Source organism: Boleophthalmus pectinirostris, unplaced genomic scaffold, assembly GCF_026225935.1.
Source record: "Boleophthalmus pectinirostris isolate CB_2022bp ecotype Guang Dong unplaced genomic scaffold, ASM2622593v1 HiC_scaffold_7, whole genome shotgun sequence".
NCBI lineage: Eukaryota > Metazoa > Chordata > Actinopteri > Gobiiformes > Gobiidae > Boleophthalmus > Boleophthalmus pectinirostris.
In genome coordinates, this window is record NW_026571473.1 from 12,779,527 (window position 1) to 12,803,737 (window position 24,211).

The 24,211-nt window shown below is 39.1% G+C and overlaps 1 protein-coding gene across 1 annotated transcript in view; it reads right to left on the minus strand.

Moving 5' to 3' along the window:
* The window catches only part of LOC110172262 (adenylate cyclase type 1-like), a 62,128-nt gene that overhangs the window by 13,474 nt on the left and 24,443 nt on the right, over positions 1-24,211 (minus strand). Inside the window, exons 6-14 of the mRNA XM_055164769.1 lie at positions 23,752-23,910; positions 20,108-20,249; positions 15,243-15,398; positions 10,014-10,208; positions 6,233-6,330; positions 5,127-5,211; positions 4,057-4,146; positions 1,208-1,488; positions 1,002-1,128 (exon numbers count right to left, since the gene is read on the minus strand). Of these exons, the coding sequence (XP_055020744.1) occupies positions 1,002-1,128; positions 1,208-1,488; positions 4,057-4,146; positions 5,127-5,211; positions 6,233-6,330; positions 10,014-10,208; positions 15,243-15,398; positions 20,108-20,249; positions 23,752-23,910 (1,333 nt within the window). The remainder of the gene's footprint in view (positions 1-1,001; positions 1,129-1,207; positions 1,489-4,056; positions 4,147-5,126; positions 5,212-6,232; positions 6,331-10,013; positions 10,209-15,242; positions 15,399-20,107; positions 20,250-23,751; positions 23,911-24,211) is intronic.

The following is a 24,211-nucleotide window of genomic DNA, read 5'->3' on the forward strand; positions in this document are numbered from 1 at the left end:
ATTGCTCTGTCTGGAATGTTCCACAGTGTGAGATGAAACAGCTCTACTAGTACATCAGAATTATTCAATTACAGGTGGTTTTATAGCTCAAAAAGTTCTAGAAAAACAGGCATTCTGACTGTGAGCGGGGTTGCTTCTCCACAGACCTGACCTGTAACTTGGTCTGTTTTCCATGGAGATAGAAAAGGTTTAATGCCATACTGTGAAACATTCAAGACAAAGAAATAACATCTCCATGAAAAAAGCATTATACAGAACCTCCACCAGAAAAATTATACAAATGCACCTTTAAAACCTTGTGCAAGGACCAGAAAAAAACACATAAACACATAAATTAAACAGCCTAGTTAGTGTCTGTAAAAAGCCAAACAACATGCAAATTACGGCATAACTGGAAGCAGATAAAATGCTTGTCAACGTCAGTGTTTTTCAACCAATGAGATACACAGTGCAAAGCAGCCATTTAAAAATAGCAAACAAGTCCTACAAAGAATAGGTTGATCCACATTAGGTTCATAAAATTTGTGTATTAAGCTGAACCGGTCAATTTGAGTTTGTCACATGGTGTATATGGAATCAAATCAACTTTATATGTCCTTATTTGTTTTTATAACGTATAATCCATTAATTACAAATCAAGTCTAAATATTTTGGGGAATGTTTAGTGAAGACAAAATGTGCCCACATATATGGATATTGGAGTAAAAGAATTTGCTCTCTGCCATTTTTTTTGCTTATGGGCACCAAGTTTTGTCAAATCTGTTTTTTAAGTTAAAGCTCCACTGTGTAACCTTTCAGCCCAAAACAGATTAAAATAAAAGTAAGTTTCTCTTTTCATTTTGGATGTTTTATTGCACTTACTTACTTACTATGAGAAGACTTGCATTTCCACAAACCAGACTATTACTTGGCCTCCACCTCCACAAGTTCAATATTACACAATTAATTCTTACTCTCTATTCAACTGGGTTTAAGATGCTTATACAAGTACAAGTCCATACCTGAGTAGCCCAAAGATAGTCAAGCCGCAGTTTGAGATCGAGTTGTCGAGAATGAAGAGCCAAAGCCCCAGCGAACAACATCACCGCCAACACTGGGTCATAACCGCGCGTGTGCAGAAATCCTCCTCTGAAATACAACAACCAAATGGGATCTATTTACGCCCCGTGCACCAGGATTTGCCAAATTAAACACAGGCTAGGCTTACCCCACTGCTTGCCGGTATCCACTGGTCTCCATGACAACAGAGTAGATGACAGAGAGGATGAAGAGCAGCAGGATCTTGGGGAGTGAGGAGACGCGGAGGTAGGGTACGATGGTGAGGGTGCCAGCCACACAGGACAGCAGAGCGTAAGCCATGTTGGGACAGTTCTTACCCCCCGCTGTGGCGTTAGCAGGCCCTGTCCCAAGTGTGTGCGCACGGATAAGCTCCACAGTGCGGCTGGAGTTTACGCCCACCACCACTCTGCCCCAAGGAACACATCCTGCCTGAGAAGGAATCATTAAAATTCAGTGGTGGAATTTAACAGTAAAGTAATAAACACAGTATTTAAGTAAGAAATTAAGTATCTGTACTTTACTTAAGTGAATATTTTATACTTTTATTTCACTACATCTGACAGCAGATATCTGTACTTTCTCAACTACATTTTTGAAGAGGACTAAAAAGTAAAAGTATTTTTTATTATTGTGTGAGACCTGCTGAAAAGGCAAAGAAAACTAGAACATACAAAGAAAAACAGCTAGGGAAAAAAAACTGATTCCACTGTTACAGATATTTCCATTTTGAGAAATTTTCAGTATTTTTTCTTTTTGTTACCTTCTTCAGTAGGCATTATCAATGAATACAATTTCTAGCAGATTGAATAAAGGAGGGGTCTGTTGATTCATATTTTGATAGGAGTAAAATCTACTATACCCAAAGAAATTCAAATGACACATGTCTGTTTTTGCAAATGATCTCTTCACCTATTAATGACGTAATTATGTCTTGATGATATACATTGTCTTGCAGATGACAGGCCTTGTTTTTGTTAATGTTTGGTCACTGAAGTCTTGGGTCCAATGGGAAAGAAGGGCCAAGTGGTGGTGAGGGAATAAGAGGTTCAGTTGTATAGCATTTGGGCACAATAGGATGACAGTGCATACTGCTGTGTCCTTGAGAAAGGCCTCTAGAGACTGACCAAAAAGAGCAGAATTCAGAATTTAAAAGGTCTATATTATGCTATTTTTTGTTTCCTTATCAAAAATATATCTGGAGTTGTGTTTTGTTGAGTTCTTCTTTCAAACAGAAAACACTGTTCCACCTTGTGACGTCCACTGTGTTTTTAAACTCCATTCACCTTTAATAGAATCATTTGGATAATTTGAGCCCTGGAATTACCAGTCTCTACTGAACACAAGGTAAAAGGTAGCTGTTAACTTGACTACTACCACTATATGACATCACAAGGTGGAATGTTTTGCAGATGTAGACAGACTAATAATAAAAACAAAACACAACTCCAGTACTGGGAGTATACAACAGTATAACATGGCTTAAAGCTCACAAGAATCAATTTTGGGTAAAATAGGACCTTTCATGAAAATGCAAGACATTTTATTATTATAGTATAGTATTATTGTCTTTGGTGAACTGTATGTTGCATAGGTATCTGTTTAGAATCCAATGCCAAAGTGCAAGTACAATCCCCTCATATTTCGTTTTTTCTAAATTTACAAACATAACTTGCTCAAATTCTAATTAACTGGCTTACCCTATGCATCTCATGTCACTGTCAGTGGGGCCTACAGTGAGTCATGATGAACATATTGTCTGCAGCATATTGTCCATTAGAGTCTCAGCCTGACACAAAGTGATTTGGTTTAAAATATTTTAATGGGTATTTTACACTTGAACAGTAAATGCTTTATTCTGTGGAGACTCAGCAGTACCATCTGCCGCTCTGCCAGGCTTCACCCAGCAAACCAATGCCCCACACAAACACTGCCTAAATCTGTGGGATTAGCAGCCGAATGATGACACTGTACTTTTCCATGGCATAAAGTTATTCAGACAGTGCTCACAATGTTATTATTATTATCATAAAATGGAGAATGACTGCAGCTTCAACAATTGCATAACTGCAGTGACAATGACGAAGGAAGTCTAATAGAAAAGTGGCTGCATCCAATAATCATTTGGAATGTTTAGTTTTTAATCTATTTAACCATTATAGGGAAACAAATGGTAGTTATTGGCTCAAAAATTATAGCATATGTGTAAATCATGATTAATTTTTTTTTCACTTAAACCACAATGTTGACCTAAATCAGCTTATTAAGAGGAACTACAGAACATATTATCATGTATCATGTGTTTTTATCTTCTGAGAAGTGGCTATGTTACACATTTTGTATCCTACATGTATCTCTCCCTCAAAGTCTTAATTATTCAAATAATCACCACAAAATACAGGGATGTTGTGGAGATAGTGGGTAGGTGAAAATAGGAATTTTCTGGGCACGCAAGACCCATTCAAGACATTAGAGGATAGATCAAATGTGCATGAATCAATCCAAACACACTTTGAGTAAGCTAATAAACATCATGGTTAAGAGCTAATAAAAAGATTTAGTCTTGAGAGCTTTAAGCCATGTTACAATATTGTTACCTCCTTAAAAACATGGAGTTGTACTTTGTTCACACGTTTTTGTAATCCTGCATTATTAGTCTGTCTGTATCCCCAAAGCTCAAAATGCTCTATTCTACAAACTAAAGCAGTAGTTCACAAGTTACCTTTGACAATTTGTTTAGTAGAGATTGGAAATTCCTGGGCAGAAATTATCCAAATCATTCTAGTGGTGGTGTCTAGGTGTATGGAGTTTAAAAACACAGTAGAAGACTTCTGTATTACGACATGACATCACAAGGCCTAAATATGCAGGCTTTGTGTGTAAAACATGCGAGAATGAAACAAAACACAACTCAAGGTATAACATAGTTCAGAAAATAGTGTAACATGGGCCCTTTAAATCCCAGTATAATTTGTGGATGGTGCTGCAGTATTCACTCACCACACTGGCCTGAGAAACAGAGAAGGTGAGCAGGACGAGGAAGATGCAGAGCACAGTTCGAATCTGGATGGTGAGGCAGCCCGGGTGGCACTGAAACCACAAACACAAGAGCAGAGGGGGCGTATGAGGGGGGCAGAGAAGAGGTATGAGGAGGACAGGGGTATATTTGGGGAGTACGGGGGGTAATACAGTCAATGAATGAGGCACCTAGTTATCCGTAACAGCCTGACATCACTGTGGACACATCATTAGCCACTGGATGTAAATGAAACATGCTGCCTTGTAATGTGCACGTCTGCTACAGGAGACTCTGATGACTGCTCAATGTAGCGTGAACTAGCAGCAGCAGAGATAGGCTGTGTTTAGTTACAGTAATCCTTCAATGCTAATTATAATGGAATATAAGTTTCAAAACAGGAGTAGTGGATAATATAATTTTTCAAGTTTGTCTTTTTAAATCTGCGCTTAACTCTGAGACTGATGTTGGCATAAGTTAGCTGTCATATTCACAATCAAATGCATGGCAGGTTTATTGCTGCCAGACCACCAGGAACCCCACCAGGAACCCTCATAAAACCAACCAATCAGAACCAGTTATGTAAAGTAGGGTGGGATAAATGCGACGTTAGCTCTGTCCATCTGGATCTATATTTCTTCCAATTGCCAATTTAGGTGCAGTGTGTAGCTTTTCTGGTGGAGTGTACAATTGTTGTCTCAATTAAGAAGTCATTGCTTTGCCTAGAATGTTCCACAGTATGGCATTTAGCTTATTTATCACCATGGAAACAAACACGTCAGGATATATGTTTTTTAACCAAATGCTAATTATATATATGTTTACTTGGCTTAATATGGAACATTTCCAGCAAAGCAATGCTATATCCATGGGAACAAGCAGCCCTCAACCAGATCAGTTACACAGTACACTTTTAAGTATCTCAGTTATTATTACTAGTTTGATTAGATATACTTTGCATTATTCTGAATCAAATGAAAACCGATTTTGCTGATTGTACATTTTCTGTCATTGTAGTACTGCTACTTGCTCCACGTGTTTAAGAGTGTCCTACCTGAACCTTGGTGAGGTGTAGATACATGACGCAGGCCACATGGAAACAGACACACAGCACGAGCAGCAGCAGCACCAGCATCCCCCTGTACACAGAGGAGGAGAGCAGGGTCAGAGGGCACCACACTACTCTACAGCACACTTAAACTTAAGGTAGGGTTAATGTAAAATCAAAACTTTCCCTAGTGATACTTTGAACTTTGAACTTGATACTTTGAACATTTCCTGGGGGTGTGAAGCTAACAGAAAGCACTACTCTGTTAAAAGCTCTATTCCTCAAATTAGACTTGATCTGAGCTTTATTTTAAAACAAACCAGAAGGAGTTGGAACTCACACATAAAATTACAATCACAAGCTGACTAGCATTAGCCAAGGGTTTTTCAGTTGTCATTCTCACCTTTTCTGTTGAAAATCAAACACAGACACATTGAACACAGACTCCTGAAAATGTGTTGTTTAAATCCAATTTGTATTTTTTCATGAGTTTTCAGACCATTTAAAAACTTTTTTGTCTGTGTTTGCTAATGTGTACATTGTGTCACCTCGGTAACTGCTAAGCATTGTAATAGTAGATAAATATAGAACACCCCCAGCATGATGTCACTGGAAAGTATCAGTGATTTAAAATTGAACTGGGAGACAGGTCAGAATTCCATATTGGAATTTGCTGTTAAACTGTCAGATTGCAGATTTGTTGATCTGCTTTACATTTCTAATTACTGGGCTTAGTGATATGAAACAAAATCTTCTCTGTCAACATAAATAAACAGCAGTGAAAATGGCCTCAAAAAGTGGTGCAATTATTCACCAACATAGACAGTATATAAGGAAGTTATCAATTAAAAGGACTTAAAGCTATAAGATTTATATAGTCAATTTGATATATAAAAAAAAATAAAAGTCGATATGGTTCAATATTTGTATTTATTATATATTTCAAAATTTGTCTCAAAATCTGTGAGTTCCCCATAGAGTTACATGGGTCACTGACCTCCATCTGAAATCCTGACATAATCGAATTCTATCAACCTATTGTCTTTTTACACCTTTCTGTGACACAATGAGTTGCGTTACAAAGCAGGAAGCAGCTGGCGGTGTGTACTTACTGCGGGATCATTAGCAGATAGATAAGGCCAAAGAGAGCGGCGAGGATCAGAGACAGGACCACGGCACTGATGTAATGGTCATCGTAAACCTGGTGATACTGAAAAGAAAAAAGATACTTGTATATATTGACAGATATTTAAAGGGCCGATATTAATATGTTTTTGTTACATGTTATAAAGTTGTTTCCCCATCAAACCATACCTGGAGTTGTGTTTTGTTTCATTCACACATATTTAACACACAAAACCTGCATATTTAGTATGAGCTCTCCTTTCAAGCAGGAAACACTCTGTTCTACCTGGTGATGTCATGTGGTAATAGGAAAAATAGGAAGTACTTCACTGTGTTGCATTTGCATTATTTCAGATCTGGAATTGCCTATCTCTGCTGAACTAAAGATAAAACGGTAGTTGTTAACTTGAACTAACACTGTATGACATCACAAGGTGGAAGAGAGCATTTTGAGCTTTGGAGATGGAGACAGTCTAAAAGACCAATGTTATTCAAACATGTGTGAATGAAACAGAACACAACTGTGAGTGATTGATGAATTAAAAACATTATAACAAGGGTTAACGCTCATTCTTTTAAACATGGCAAGAAGATCATGTTACTGCCAAAAATAAAGTCACGATTTAGATATGATATTCCATGCGGTTGTTCCTGTGGGTTCTTTTAGATTTATCCTGGATTATTACACACTTAAAAGCTTATGTTTTGGAGTAGAAATAAAGCTTGTAAGTGTGTGACAGGGGGATTTACAGTGATTGCTTGTACTTGCCTTTTTGTAACCTTTGTTTACTCTAGAAAATCTGACAGATACTTCTCTTATACAGGCGAGTTCTGCTCACAAAAGTTTTATTGCACTAGATGCATTTTTAAAAAGTAGGGCTAACATCTTTTGGGCCATATCCAAGCTTATTTAGAGACGCTTTAAGCCCACCTTGAAAATGTGAAAAACAGAAGAACTTATTCCTAACATCCGTATGCATTCCTAGCATCCTAATTATTTACCAATTGGTTTATAAGCACTTTTCTTAACTCTGAAGTCAGAGCATCACACAACTGCTAACAACAACTAGTATGCTAACAGAACACCAGCATTATTTCCTGGTAGGGATGAACCAATACTGGTATTGAATATTGGCACCAATACTGAAAAAAAAAATCTGGATAGGACATTGGATCACAAATATGGGTTCAGCCGATATCAGGTTTGCACATATAAATCGATGTAGTAAGACTATTTACTGGTCATAGTTAGCCCAGAAAGTCTCAATGGTTGAACTTTTATTTACACAGAGCTGTTCGGAGATTAAAAAAAAAAAAATCTATAAAGGAAATAAATGCTGTTATTAGTCTCTGTACTGGTATTGGTTGATATCGGCAGATATTTAAAGTTATGGAATCAGAAACGGTATTGTTACTGAAAAAGCTGGATTGGTGCATCCCTACTGGTTCCCTGCCTATAAAACTGTTGTTAAATAAAAATGTCTGCACCAATTGCCCCTGTAACAGAATAAATACACTAAAAAGATTCAAAATTACCTCACAAGTGAGTCAACTGAATCTCTCGAGCCGGTATTATAATGAGGTTGATTGCTTTTAAAGTGAGTCATGCTGGCACAAGACTAGAGGATCAATATTTTAAATTACTTACTTCTGTGGAGAAAAATCAAATTCATTCATCAAGTACAGATGTTTCAATCATTACATTTCAATCCAGGTACCAGCTTAATTTACAATATCTTGTCCTAAAACATTCCATTGTTGACTGCCAGGTTAGAAAACACATCAACTTAAAGGTGCATTATGTAACATTTCTTAAGTCATGTTAGAAAGCTGTTACCTCAACAAAGACATACACAGTTATTGATCCAGTGTAGCACTCCATTTGTGTTATTTCTACATACACAGTTATGTTTTGTTTCATTCACACATGTTTAAGTAACCCTTTATTATTAGCCTGTCTACATCTCCCACACTCAAAATGCACTGGTGCATCTAGTGATGTCATGAAGCAGAAGTTTTCAAGAACTCTGCCTAAATCTGCAGGGTTTGTGTGGAAAAACGAATGTGTGAATGAAACAAAAGACAACTCCAGGTATGTTTTTGATGAGGAAGCAACATTATAACATGGGTCAGAAAACAGTAATATGGGCCCTTTAAATTGATATGAAGATCTTTTTATCTCTATTTAAAGCTATAAATTGGAACTTTCCTGGCAATGCAATAATATCTCAATGAAGACGGGCAGGCAGCATACCCCCAACCAGAAAAGTTCCATAGCGCATCTTTAACCCATCATTTTGAATCCTCCTTGGAACACACATCCGCATGCACAAACTCTTGGCTGCTGTGCCTCCTTCATTGCTCCAGCCCACGCGTACATAGGAGGAAGATATCACGTTCAGACATTCCCAAATCATTATCCGTGCCCCCTCCTGAGCCGGTGGGTGGATTCCTCTGGCTCATAGACAAGCACATCACAGACCAGGCGTGGGAGCGTGGGAGAGCGCGGAGAATGGGTCGCGCTCGTAGGGTGTAGTAGAAGAAGTCACGAAGCATGGATCCCTTTTGTTTAATGAGGGAGGCCTTCGTGTGGGCTACAATCACACTCTGTTTTAGTAAGCTACTGTACATGACCTGCGTGACCACAGGCTGAGTAGACCTTTTGTGATCCGGGCATCTTTTTATTTAATCTCTGTTTTCTGTTTAGTGGGAGTTTCATAGTTGTTCTTGCTTATTTTGCCCTGTATAGTTTATATAAAGGCACTAGTGTTCTGCTCAAAACTTTTTATCGTCCGTAGCCTGCAATCCCAGTGTTTTCTATTCCAAGCTTAAATGTAGTCAGGTCCTTATAAAGCAGGGAAGATGATAACTATGAGTACACCCGGAGAAGGCTAAGTAAACTGATATGTCTAAACCAACATTAACCCTATTACATTAATTATGTAACTTTTCGCAGATCCGCCACCTACTTGTTTCCATGGAGAGGTTATTGCTCTGCCTGAATTTTTCATGATAAGCCAATAAACTGATCGTGTATTGCAACTTTGAAAAACAGAGAGGACTCACCTCTCCACAGATTTGACCAGTAGGTTTAGCTGATGGTATCACCTGCTTTTCTCCATGGAGTTACAGATGAGTTTAATGCCATAGTACAGAACATACCAGATGAGGAATAGCATCTCCATGGATACAAGAAGGTGGTGAATTACTTGTACTGATATTGAGTTTATGACTGTGTCTGGGCCACTGTTCATTAGCTAAGATAGTTACTGTGGAGTTCCATGTTTTTAATAGTATTATAGATTGTGGCTTGAAGTGTTTTATAAATAGATGGTCACATGGTCACATTTTTATATAGCGATTTTCCATCTTCAAGACACTCAAAGCACTTTACATCAAGGAACCACTCACCCATACACACACACACACACACACACATACACCAGTGTATGCAGACACTGTAGCAAAGGTGAATTGTGTAACTTTTCTGGTCGACTGTCCGTCAAATGTCAGACCAAACCAGACCAAGTTACAGGTCAGGTCTGTGGAGAGGCGACCCCACTCATAGTCAGAATGCCTGTTTTTCAGGGTATTTTTGAGCTCTAAAACCACCTGTAATTGAATAAATTTAAGGTAGAGCTGCTTAATGTCATACTGTGGAACATTCCAGGTAGAGACATTTCCATAAAAACAAGCAGGTGATGGATCCTTCACCAGAAAAGTTAAACAATGAACCTTTAAAAGAGTTGCTCAGGTGTGTGCTCTCACCCGTCGCTCCCGGTCTCTGCTCCTGTAGCACAGCGTGATGAAGTTGAGGTCAGATGTTTCGGACTCAGTTTGGCGAGCCTCGATGAGCCGGCCAATGTAGCGGTTGACGCGTGTTCCCGGGGAGTGCTGCACCGCCGTGGCTGAAAACGAGGTCCTGCTCCTCAGTTTTTCTGACGCTGTCCGCAGGGCCCTCCTCTGTCAGACAGCACAAAGACAACACAATCTGTCTCAGCAGAGGCCCTGTGTACAGCCCACTGAGGCCCAGCGTGAGTGTGTGTGTGGGCTGTGGGCAAACGCATCGTCATATGGCCTTAAAGGACTTCACAGACAGCCAGGAAACAGGAGGTGGAACTTGGGCGAGACAAGGATCATAATACCTATAAAGCTATAGCTTATATGCTATTGAATTCACGTGTATTAATATCCAGTACTTTACAGTGACATCATGCTGGAGGGGTTCTACATGTATGTCTATGGCAGAACGTTCAGCAGTTACCATGGTGGCATGTTTCCAAATAAGTTTTAAGATGGCCTGAAAACTTGAGAAAAAATACAAATTGTATTTAAACAACACATTTTCAGTACCCTGCGATCAATACAAGCATTCAAGGTCAAGTTTAGCAGTTTGCTTTTCAGTCTGCTGAAAAACTGTTGGCTCAGTTCTTTATGGTAGGATTGTGTTAAAACAAAGCTCAGATTAAATTCAGACAGAGAAGTGCCTCCAGTTAGCAGTGCATCCTGAGGTAATGTTGATGAGATCATCTGCAAAGTATCAATAGTTAAAGGGACAGTCCAGAATTTTGGACATAGGGGCTCATTTCCTAGTTAGTCAGAGTGTTGGAGACGTGTGGAGACCCTATTTAAAATATTCCATCCAGTCCTTGTATTTGCAGAGGTCACTGGTGCCAGGCTAGCTCATGTCAATGGCCATAGTTAGCCTGCTGCTAAAAACAGATTACCCACTCCACAAAGCACCCAAAGCAAATCTGTTATTACACCAGACTGTTGATATGAATGTCTGTGGTGATAGAATAATGTTTGAAATAAAACTAACCTTGCATTGCATGAATCGTTGCATGTTGAGGGACTATTTTCTCAGCAGCAGCAAAATTTTACTTTGCTGGCAAGATAGGTGCTAGGTGATATCAGTCCACAGCTGCCAAGCTTTTTGTCAGGAAGTACAAGTCGCTGCTGCTGCTCAGACATAAATCCTTCAAATGCAAGTTTGGTTTTACTTCTAAAATGATTCTATTAACACAGACATTCACATCGACAGTTTGGTGTAATGTGGCTTTTTGGAGTGTGTAAGAGTGGGTGGAGTGTTTTTAGTGTCAGGCTAACTATGGCCATTGACATGCACTAGCCTAGCCCCAGTGACCTCTGCAAATACAAGGACTGGTCTCCAACACTCTGACTAACTAGGAAATGAGGTCCTATGTCCAAAATTTAGGACTATCCCATAAAGACATAGGCACAGGTGTGAACTTCTGTAACGTGGACTAAAGAAAAATATAATATTGAGCTGTCTTACATGTTTTTCTACATTGTTAATGGCGGAATATTTACAGACAAAAAAACAAAACAAAACTGTGATGACATATAATTAACACAGTAAGGTTTTCATCAGTCATCATCAAGTAAAATCAATACTGATACTACTGCTATTGCTACGTATTTAACAAGCAATGCAAGTTAATTATAACAAGAGCTTTTACTTCTATTATGAATTTACATTTTAGTGCAAAGGTGAAAAAATCCTGACATTTCAACAGTTACAAAAAGTCAAATGATGTCCTTTCAGCTCATTCAACGTTCAGTGTTGTTACTAATATGACTATGACTGCGACAAAACTACACCTTTCTAGACTTATTATATTATAAGTTTGAAAAAGCACAAAATTAGAAACCAAGGCCAGTGCTATTTGAAATGTAATTGTTGATACACAAAACATTGGGAAAAATGACGACAGTCCGGTAAATAAATTCTCATCCTCTCCAATGAAAAGCTTTCGTTTCAATTTAGCGCTTATTAAATTGCCTTTTATATCACAAACAGCCACTGAGTGCATCCTGCCGAGCTGCCTGCCACATATTAGAGTTTATAGTTGGCTCTGAACGGGTGAAATAAAGCCTGGGTTAAAAATAAACCTGGATTATCACACAGCTCTGCTCTGAAGTACACTGTCGAATGTTTAGAATCGGCCAAATTGCTTCCCCAAGAAAACCACTTTGTTATCCTGCGTGTAGCAATGCATGTTTTTATTTATAGACGGCACCTTTGAGTAACAAATAGATGTCTCTCAAAGTGTGGGGCTTGAAAGGAGCAGGTTAAAAATAGCAGATGAAATAGTCTCTAAATTAGCATCTGTTTCGGCTAAAGTCAATTAAAACACAGCAGCGCTTCTCACACCCATCATACACTCTCCCTAGAGGTGCAAGGAGAGATGGTGATATGATTCTGTTCCCACGCACAGAGCAGCTAACTTCATCTCATATTCAGCCCCTTCAAATCTGGAAATGTTTCTCTATAAAAATGGCACTGCAGGGGAATCGTGCCATCCTCCCGTGGTGCAGCTTTTTTTTTTTTTTTTTTTTTTGTGGTTTTAGCAATTAACTCGAAATTATCTTCCTACAACAAGTCTTAGAGCAGCAATGATAAGCCAGTTATCTCCTAAGTGGATCAAAACCAAATTAACCCTTTAAAATGTGAGTGTCATTGGCCTCAAACACTTTGTGGAGTGTATCTGACTAGCCAAGGTAAATACAGTAGCGTTTTGTAGATTTGTGGATTAGATAGGTTGCAATTACAATGACTAGAGATGACGGAGGCAGGATTTGTATTTGTTTAAATGAAAAACTGTAACTGAACACAACAATTAATCTAACTCAATTTATGATCTGTAGAACCAACTATACGCTGAGGAGTAACGGATATATTTTGCAGTTGTTAAGGAATCTGCTATTATGTGTTATATCTTGATACTACATTCAGACCAAAGATAATAATAGCTTTTCATTGTGTATTGAACAAATGAAATTTCAGCAACACTAGCTTGGGGAAAATCATTTCAAAAACTGAAAAAAGTATGTTAGTGTATCAAGCCATCTATTAATAAATTAAAGCAAGAAATATTTTTAGGTTAAGGCTAAAGTTAAGGTTACAATAGTATGTATATTGTCGAGATTGTCAACAAAACTTAACTAATGAACCCTGTTGATATCTATATAGTGGTAAGTAACAAGTAAGTTCTAGTCATTATAGTAGAAACTTTACTATTTGCGTAATATTTACAATTAGCAACACTTTAACCAAAATAAGAGATCTGAGCATTCCCTCCTTGTTTTTTTTTTTTATGTCAAAATAAAATCCAACCAATTACAAATCCCAGATGGATGTTCACATATTCCTCTGGTCTGTCTGTCTTCACACACTCCAGGGCATGGCTCTGTTTAGCACAGATATTAAGTTAACAGATGGATGTTGTATTTAGACACATTACAAAAGTAAACATGCTATAATCTCAGTTTGTAAAATGCTGGCTATGACCTTTTAAAGAGCCCATATTGCACTATTTTCTGATCTATGTTACAGTTGACTTAAAAACTACCACTACGTGGCATCACAAGTTGGGACAGAGTATTTTGAGCTTTGGAGATGTAGATCGATTAATAATAAAGAATTATTCAAACATGTGAAAGAAACAAAACACAATTCCAGGCATGTTTTTGCAGGGGTATCGACATTAGAACATGGCTTAAAGCTCAAGAGTCCATTTTGCGTAATATAGGACCTTTAAGTATGACTTGTATTATGAAACTCCATTACAACATATGATACAATGTTAGAAGTTAGCCGCTCAGATAATCATGCAACAATATGTAATACTATTAGACCAGATGCTACCCGGCTGTTATGATCACTAGCAGTCATAACACTACCTCATCATAAGCTAATACTAATACTCCACCATGCCTGGATTACAGCTAGTAACCTATTTCTGAACAGCTAGAGCCTGCGGTGGCCCAACCAATCAGCACACACACCCAGACGGGGAGGGCATCAGAGCCAACCAGCAGTGCTCTGAGTCAATGCTGCGTCACCAGAGTTTGAAAAGCAAAACATCCAGCCAACAAACCCAGCGCTGGCACATGGAAGAACACATGAGATATACGGATTCAGAGGAGGGTTTGCGTCACTCCTGCTTCAGAATATCTATCCCACTGGCTTACTTTTAAAACTAGTGATGCGCGCATACTCTACAGTGGAAATCTAGAGACAGATTATCAGGGAGTGTGACTCTGTGACTGTGAGGGTGTCGAGTGGATTAACAGCTGGTTTTTGTAATAAAGAGAGATCAAGTCACTGGATGGATAAGAATATTGTATCAAAAATATACACTACTGTAGTCTAAGTACTGCAATACATTTTGGTTGGCTGTGAAACTTAACATGAGAAGTTGTAGGCCCCACATAAAGGCATACACATAACACTACTTCCTTGTAATAATTGTATCCAGTTAAAAGAAATGCAAATAATTATGAGATTAGGGCTGCCACTATCAGTGATTCAGATTTTCTATTGTACATTATAAATTTCTATTGTACATTTTAAACCAAAATAAAGCTTGAAATATGGTGACTGACTGTTAATCAATCAGTATGCAGGTGTAGGCACTGCCAACACAGGGTGAGTTGTTATTACAGTACATTTCATTTTTTGAACCAGTAAAAGCACAGGCTAATGTATATTACTACTAGTGTCACTTTTACTGCTTACTTTATTGTGTTATTATTGTCATAGCAGTGTAAACCCCATCATCATCAAAAACTTTATAATGCTTTATAAACTTTATTAACTGCTTTATTAATGATTAATCCGAACTACTGATACTTGATACAGCTGATCCAATCAACATTCCCTGTAGGTATGATGCTCTCTTATTTTAACACAGTCTAGCAATAAATAACAGCCACAAGCTAGTTAACATTGGTCAACAGTTTTTCAGTCACTCACAGTCATATTTTTGTTGAAAATCACAACACTTAAAACACCTAAACAGGACAGTTTTCAGACAATCTTGAAACTTTTTGACAGTGTTTCCAGTGTGTGCATTGTGTAACCACGGTAAATTCTATCAATAACATTTACAAAGAGAGTAGTTGCACACTGTCAACACACAGCAAAAGGGTGCAAAGTGGTCAGATACCCACAGATGGTTGTGATCTCACCTTGTCATCGTCCTCACAGGTCATGACATTGGAGAAGGGGATCTCAGCTTTGAACATCTTCCTGCAGTGCATGAGCTGCACCAGCAGGTAGCACACCGTCTTAAACTTCATCCTCTTGGCTGGTTTGATGTCTGACAGAATTATACCAGGGAAAATCTGCAAGAAGAGCAACAAGAAGGATGTTTTATTACAATGTATGTGTCTGAAATGCACTATGTTTTCTGAATATGAGATAAAGACTGCGAATGCTATACTGCTACTACTGGATAAAGATAAGGAACACATTCAAGGCTTCTCTGTTGTTAGATTTAAATTCATAGCAGCTCTTCAATGATCAGTAGTCCTCAAAATGGCTTGCATGACAGAAAACTGAAATCAAAGAACTGGAAGTCAGAATTTGGCTACTTGGAGAATGAGTAAATGAGTAAATCCTCCACAGCCTAATCTAGAGCAATGGATCTCAACAGTGACCACCTGCTCCAGCACCAGAAGTAAATTTTTCATTCATTTTACCCACAGACTTTCGAAAAATTCTAATATTGGTTCAAAGACATTGTGGAGGCTAATCAACTACGTGATAACTAATATGCCAAAAACACAGTCATTTTCAGGCCAAAAAGATAATTTATAACATAAGATTTGGTGAAATACTTCAATAACTTAGCAGTGCAGAATGTTTCAGAAACAAATTTTAAATAAAGTTGGTCTTGTGGTCATTATTATTATTTATTTATTTATTTTTCAGAAACTCTAAGGGAAAAATTAATGATAAATTTAGGAATTGTGGGATGGGGTATCACTGTTGAGCTCCATGTGGAAACACTGTAAAATGATAATTCTTTACAATATCTGAATAATAGTAATTTAGCAAAGAGCTAAAAAAAATAACTCAGATGCAGATACCAGATGGATTGCAAAGAAAAAATATGCAAAAAGTAAGGTGTATTGTAATTCAAGTTCACCTTTACTTTGATACAGCGCAGATGGAGTTTGTTAGACTGGAATACATTTTCTGAAATCTACTTATTATGTTTTGTTGTGATGAAATATTATCAAAGCAACACATTTGTAGCTTTTGTAATAGCTCCATTTTGCAGTTTTCAGGGAGACAAATCTGGCAACCCCACACCATGTACCATTATCGTTTGACTGGTCAGCACAATTAAACTTATAAAACTTCACATCAAAAGAATCGTCCGAACTTTTCCTTCAAACTTAATCTATTAAACTTTAAACTCATCTCTACGACCTTCATTTATCTACAGTCTACCAGTTAATTCTCCCGAGACCAAATTCCCAAATCTGTAAATGAGGTATGGGCAAAAAGATGACGTGACATTTTTAAGATGAAAGACTGAATTTTAAAGAGCTTTGCTGAATCACCTCATTTGTTGGATGAAAAATAGATCTCAGGTTTTTAGGGCTGGGCCATATAACATAGAAAATTAATCAGGATCTCAATTTTTCAATAAAATTATTTAAAAAAATATGTGTTTTAATGTTTATTTCATGAACATAATCAAGATAGGTGTTTAATCAGTGCATTTTAACACACAAGTAATCACATTTATTCCTCCAAAAAAAAATAAATAAATAAATTTTAAAAAAAGAACACATGGTTTAATGACATGGATCGTTTAATTTTTATTTATTTATTTACAAAAATATTAAACTTCTAAAAAAAAAAGAAAATATGACAGGTTTTAGAAAAACTGCTACCTGCATAAATCACAGTTACATTATAAAAAGGTATATTGATTGAGCAGTTTAGTCATTTGTAAATTTTAAATGAATGGATGTTGCTTCAATTAAAATGTGATTAACTGAGTATTGTGGAAGTTATGCGTAGTAAAACGGAGCCGACAACTTGTCACATTTTAGACACAAAACATTGCGTGTTGCTTTATTAACTGAACTCACAACTCTCTAGAAATGGCTAATAACGGTAAACAGAACAGCGTGCCTCAAACGTCAACGGGTCTTAAAGGGACCGCGACTACACTGCATAAAGAGCACAAACACAAAAACTAAACACTGAACATAGGTGAACATGTAATTAATATGTCTCCAGTTAGTGGTGAATTATGTATGTAATATGTATGCTAAAGGAACTACACACGTCCCCCCAGAATTCACCCAAATAGAGAAAACAGTCAAAGGGGTGGGGGGTGAATCAAGCGGCCATAGCTACTCCTTTGAACCAGGATATTCGGAACTGCTTCCTCAGGGGTTGTTTGTGGATCTCTACTGTGGCATGGCAGAGGAGAAGGAGAAGGGGGGGAAGGAAAAAGGGGCCTAGTCAGAGGACATCCTCGTTTTGGAGGTTGGGCCAATTCAATTGGTCGGGCAAAATCCAAATGAGCGGGTTTAAGTCGATCCACAGACATGCACTCCGGTTTACCCCTTACGTCCACCACAAAGTGCTTGTCCCCCACCTCCAAAACGCGGAAGGGACCCTCATATGGCGGACGGAGAGGACCTTTATGCCCATCGACATGGATGAAAACATAGCCCGCCGACTACAGACCACTGGGGACATGCGAGCTTGGGAAACAATGGCAAAACGTGGGGAGTGGCGCAAAAAGCCTGGCGTTGTCCAAAAGTGCAGTACGCTGGAGCGGGGCTGACCAGGGGGCTGTGGTGCTGGGGACAAAATCCCCCGGGACCCGCAGCGACTGACCGTAGACTAGCTCTGCAGAGGAGGCCTGGAGATCTTCCTTTGGTGCTGTCCTGATGCCCAGCATGACCCACGGGAGTCTGTCGGCCCAGGAGCTGTCCTTCAAACTGGCTCGCAAGGAAGCCTTCACAGACCTGTGGAAACGTTCGCAGAGGCCATTACTCTGAGGGTGATAGACTGTAGTACGGTGGAGTTTCACACCCAAGCTTCTTGCAACGGCATTCCAAAGTTCAGAAGTAAACTGCACGCCACAGTCCGAAGAAATGTCTGAGGGGGTGCCAAAACGGGACACCCAAGTGCCAATAAATGCCCGTGCCACATCAGCTGATGTTACTGATGACAGCGGAACAGCCTCTGCCCACTGTGTGGTACTGTCGATCATAGTCAGCAGATATGTGTAACCTTGTGAGGGGGCAAAGGGCCAACCAAGTCGACGTTAACATGGTCGAAACGCCGTTCTGGCACTTCAAACTGTTCCAGTGGAGCCTTGGTGTGTCGGTGTACTTTGGCACGTTGGCACTCCACGCAAGTATTTGCCCAGTCCCTCACATCCTTTTTCAGTCCATGCCACACAAACTTGGCTGACACCAGCCATTGTGAGGCCTTAGTTCCAGGGTGTGAAAGGCCGTGGATGGCATCAAAAACTGATCGCCTCCATCTTGCAGGGACAACAGGCTTAGGGGAGCCCGTGGAGATGTCACATAGTAAAGTGGTGCCGGTTTCGTCAAATGCCACATCCCGAAGCTGCAGTCCTGTAGTGGACGACCGACAAGCCTGCACGTCCGGGTCTGTAGCCTGCTCCTTTGCCATGCTGCTGTAGTCCAAGCCACGGTGGACAGTCCCTGCAACGGCTTGAGAGAGGCAGTCAGCAACATGGTTGTTTTTCCCTGCAACGTGTTTAATGTCTGTCGTGAACTCGGAAATGTAAATCAGTTGTCGCTGTTGCCGGCCAGACCACGGTTCAGTTACCTTGGACATGGCAAAAGTCAATGGCTTGTGGTCCACAAAAATGGTGAACCGGCATCCCTCCAGTATTGAACGAAAATGCCGAATAGCAAGGTACACACCAAGCAACTCTCGGTCGAAGGTGCTATACTTCTGTTCACTGGGGCGTAACTGTCTGCTGAAAAAGCAAGAGGCTGCCAGGCATCACCTACCCCACTGCTCATAAACTGCACCCACCAATTGTTGGCCAAAGCAGCCCTCACCTGAGAAGGCAGCTGACGCAGGAAAAGGTGGAGGAAAAGAAAATCCGGTGTGTGTTCACTTAGCAGGTCAAGAATTCGGTCCATGAGTTCTGAAGGCTTGCTGTCACCCAGCCCCTGAAGAGAGAAAAGCCTACTGGCCCTCTCAGCATCAGAAAGTTTGAAAGTCTTTAGCAAATGAGCCTTCAGTGCATCATATTTCCCAGTTGTAGGAGGGCGTGTAAGAAGGCACACAACTCTCGATGCCGTAGAGCTCCCAAGGGCAGACACCACGTAGTAGTATTTAGTGTTATCGGCGGTGATCTCCCGCAGGGCGAATTGTGCCTCAGTCTGCGCGAACCACGCTGAAGCCGACGATTCCCAGAATTTGGGGAGTTTCAGGGACACTGCGTTCGCGGTCATGTTGATCTGGATACGTCCAGCAAACAAACGTCGAGGTCACCAGTGTGGAAGTTATGCGTAGTAAAAAGGAACCGACAACTTGTCACATTTTAGACACAAAAAATTGTGTGTCGCTTTATTAACTGAACTCACAACTCTCTAGAAATGGCTAATAACGGTAAACAGAACAGCGTGCCTCAAACGTCAACGGGTCTTAAAGGGACCGTGACTATACTGCATATAGAGCACAAACATAAAAACTAAACACTGAACATAGGTGAACATGTAATTAACATGTCTCCAGTTAGTGGTGAATTATGTATGTAATATGTATGCTAAAGGCACTACAGTATCTCTATTTCAAGTTTGAATTTCACATCTGAAAAACATATACTCGTGTATATATATTGTAGCGAATAAGTCATGTGACGCTGTAATGCACATGTCAAGTTACTGTGAAATACTGGCTTCTATATGTATGTATGTATCTATGTGTGTGTGTGTGCGTGTGTGTGTGTGCTTCAGATAACACAAGGCCAAAGGATTAACTATTACAAAACTGACACTTTGACAGCAGCAGTCTGTCACAGAGAATCCCGTACCTTTCGTCGATGAGATGGGACAATGAAAAAGGTCTCGATGTGATGTTTTTGCAGGAAGGCGTGTCTCTCATGTCCAAACCCTGGTTCTACCTCATAATCTCCGTTTAGACACTCCAGCGTGGTCCTGGTAATGTGCACCTTTCTGAAAGCACGGAAGAGAAGAGGTTTGTTTCCCATAGTAAAATCAATGCATGTAAAATAATTATTGTATTCGTTATTTTTATGCATGCAATTAAAAGATATATATAGAAAATGCATATATTATTTACAATTAGGGCTGGGCAAAAAAATTTTTTTTTAAATCACGATTAATCGCATGAGTTCGAGCGTTTAATCATGATTAATCGCACGTTATACGCAAAACCAATTAATGAATTAAAAAATAGAGTATAGCGCTCTTTTATTGGAAATGTAAATGAAAGAGCCACACATTTGTTGTGCAAACAGCATTTCTTTCACAGGGGAATCCTCAGAGCCTTCAAGGTATTCAGGGAAGGCTCAAGAAAAAAATTTTGAATGGACGTTTGTACTACTAATATATTTATTGAATATTTTTTTATGCTGTGAGTAATGAACACTATACTAGTCATAATTTCTAGATCAGTGTTATAAACTTGGACCGATATTTCTTAGGAAACAAAGGGTTAATATAATGGAATGGAAATGGACCAATCGCATTTTTTCTTCCAATGGTATCTGGGTAAATCAGTTACTCCAGCACTAAACTAAAGAAATAAGTTCAGCTCAGAGCGCACGGCTGGTCCGGCCACAGCCGGTGCCCGCGGCTGAACCCGCGGCTGGAGTCGGAGCCTGCGGCCGAACTCGCGGCCGGGCCCGTGGCTCGCTGAGGCTCGGGCACGTTGCATCTCACGTGGTCAGAAAAAAGTGAAAAAAATGTCAAGAAAAGACGTCAAACTTAAAGAAACCCTCGCAGTGGACTTTTTCAAAATAAAAGCCAGTGAGAAACAGACGTTTACAATGAAATAAATAATAAATAATAAAAACTGCGTTAACGGCGTTAAAATAATTGTCGGCGTTAATGACTTAATTAGTTAACGCAAAGTTAACGCGTTAACGTGCCCGGCCCTATTTCCAATTAGGGGTGTCAAATTATCGCGTTAATTGCGATTAATTAATTAGAGTCATATTTAGCGCGTTATGTTTTTTAATCGCGTTAATCTCATCTTTAATCTCTAACTTTACTGTTTCTGTATGCGAGTTGCTTTATTATAAAACCTGTTTTTATGTGTTGTTGGGACAACAACACACACACATACACAAAAAAACACATTTATACATTTTTTTATTTCGGTAATTCCACTCATTGTCGGAAACCCACACAAAACGCGCGCAGTAAGAGCGATGTGAACGTCACGTTAACGTTGGCGGCGTCAGGCACAATGGACGAGGTCAAACAGCCAGTAGAACAGAGGCAGCAGTGCACAGGTAAAACACATTCGTGTTTTGGAAATTATTCTCCCGACGTGAAATATAAAAGAAAATAACAAATATAATATCGCCTACAACTTAAATGTCACTGGTGAAAACAACCTGCATAGACTCATGATGTCTGCACTACTGTCCTATAGTGACCTGCCACATGAGGGGACACGCACACAAACACACACAAACACAAACACACACCTTCATCATCGTCATTAACCTGAGAACGCGCGGACAACGTTTCCTTCCGTAGTTACTGCGTGGACACCGACGTGCTCCCGTGAGCCGCGTGTGGATCGTGTTTTCTCGCGTACGCGGCGTAAACCGCGCTTCCTCCTGTGCGCCTCTAAACCAGAACTAACACCAAGACTAAAACCAGGACTAATCCAGTCCAGGACTAAACCAGGACTAAACCAGAACTAAAACCAGAACTAAAACCAGGTCTAAACCAGGACTAAACCAGGACTAAACCAGGACTAAACCAGAACTAACACCAGAACTAACACCAGGACTAAAACCAGGATTAATTCATTCCAGGACTAAACTAGGACTAAAGTAGGACTAAAGCAGGTCTAAACCAGGACTAAAACAAGGACTAAAACCAGTGATGTCATATATAAAGCATTTCTCTATCAATAATATTTTTAATATGGTTAAGGAAAGACTGGACTTTTTATTGTCTTTAAGTAGACAAAAGTTATTATGTTCAGATTTCCTCGTCTTTGCTACTTTACAGCAAACAGTTTCTTATTCATGGAGACTTGGGCTCAACAGCCAAATTGAAGAGATTTGTTGAACAATAAATGACTTTATAAAGTCACTTTTTTAAATCTATATCAGTCTTTTGATCTGCCACAATAATGTAATAATGAATTTAAATGAAAATACCTCAAATTGAAGGCTTTTCTCAGCAATTTTTAGGTGAGATTAAAATGAGATTAATTAGATTAATTAATTACAGATCATAATTAATTAATCTCTAAATTTTTTTTATCGCATGACAGCACTATTTACAATACATATACAAGTTAATAAGGGCATAAGCTAATCAACACTACATAAAACAGAATTTCTAAAAATATAACACATTAAATTGAATTCAAAATATATTGCTGAGTTTCAAAGAGTCTTTTAAAGGGGCTTTGACCAATTCATCTCTCCCTATACTATTCCCCCAACACTTATAGTACAAGATGCTGTTAAAAATGTATGCACTTAAGTCTTCAGTGATTATCCAACTCATTATTTTTATCAGCCTGACAGTCCTTTAGCCTTCTCAAAATTCCTCAAAGAAAAATCCGAATGCCTTGTATAATCTGGGAGCACGTCTTTAAATCTCAGCGCTTCATTCCAACAAGATGGAATTGGGCCGGCCTCATTTCATGGTTTAAAGTGCAAATTAGCCTCTTACTGTACATGCATTTAAATATAGCTTTTAAAGTATAACAGAAGTACTGAAAAGTGCATCTCACATTGAATGGACTATAAAATAAAAGGTTATAGTAACATATTGTGTTTCTATGCAAGAATTTTATGAATAAATAAAAAAGCCACCTGTTCTAGTCCTGTTTCTGTCCTGGTTAAGGTTATTAATTAAGTATTGAAAATCGGATAATAACCAATACTAAAACTAGTATTAAAACTAAATATTCATTTGACAAGTATCAATACTAAAAAAAGTCACATTCATAGGACAGAAATTAACCTTTACTAAATAGTTTTAGAATGATCTTCAACTGTATCACAACAAGTATAATGACGAGTATACGCCCATGGACCACAAGAGAACCTACCTGGACGACTGAGGGATTACACAGATACCACATGGCAATAGAAAAGAAAGCTATTATTATTTAATGTTATATTCTATTGTTTAAATAAAGACTGTTTTTATTACTAGTACTGAGTATCAAGTCTCATTAGTATCAAAATCAAGTTTGAAATTTTAATATCAACAACAGTAGTCCTGGCTGACCAAGGCAGCCCATGTTTAGTTCCATGTCACACTGTGCTCTTCAGAAGCTGCTGCCTCCTGCCTACATGTGCTTGTATGTCTGTGTATTTTTGTATGTGTGTGTGTTTATGTGAGTGCGTTCCTATGTGTGTGTTTGTATGTTTTGTGTGTGTGTATGTGTGTATGTGTACTGTGTATGTGTGCTGTGTGTGCAGTACATGTTGCGTGTGTTTGAGTCAGTACTGACCCGGGCAGCCCTCCGGCCTCCATCACATTTGCGAGTGTGACATCGTTTGACCAGACGTCGTACTGCCACTTCCTGAGACCCAGCACGCCGCACAGCACCCGTCCTGTGTGCAGCCCCACCCGCATGTTCAGGTCCACCTCTGTGGCCTCCACCACCGACCTGCAGAAGTACAGAGGACACACTCAAACACAGGCAAAATAAGTGCCATCTCAGGGGCTGTTTACACTGAAATACATTCTACATCTCAAACAGACTAAATGTTACCAAGCTAGAATAACAACATACAGTACAAAATCCACTAAAATTATATTTACTTAGCACACTCTACTACTGGGCTTTCTTGGTGCAAAAAAAGAAAATGAGCTAACAAAGGATATCAGCTATGTAATGGACAACTGCCATTAAGTGTGCTGTTATGGTATGCTGATGTTTTTTTTAACTGTTAAAGTTGTTGTTACTT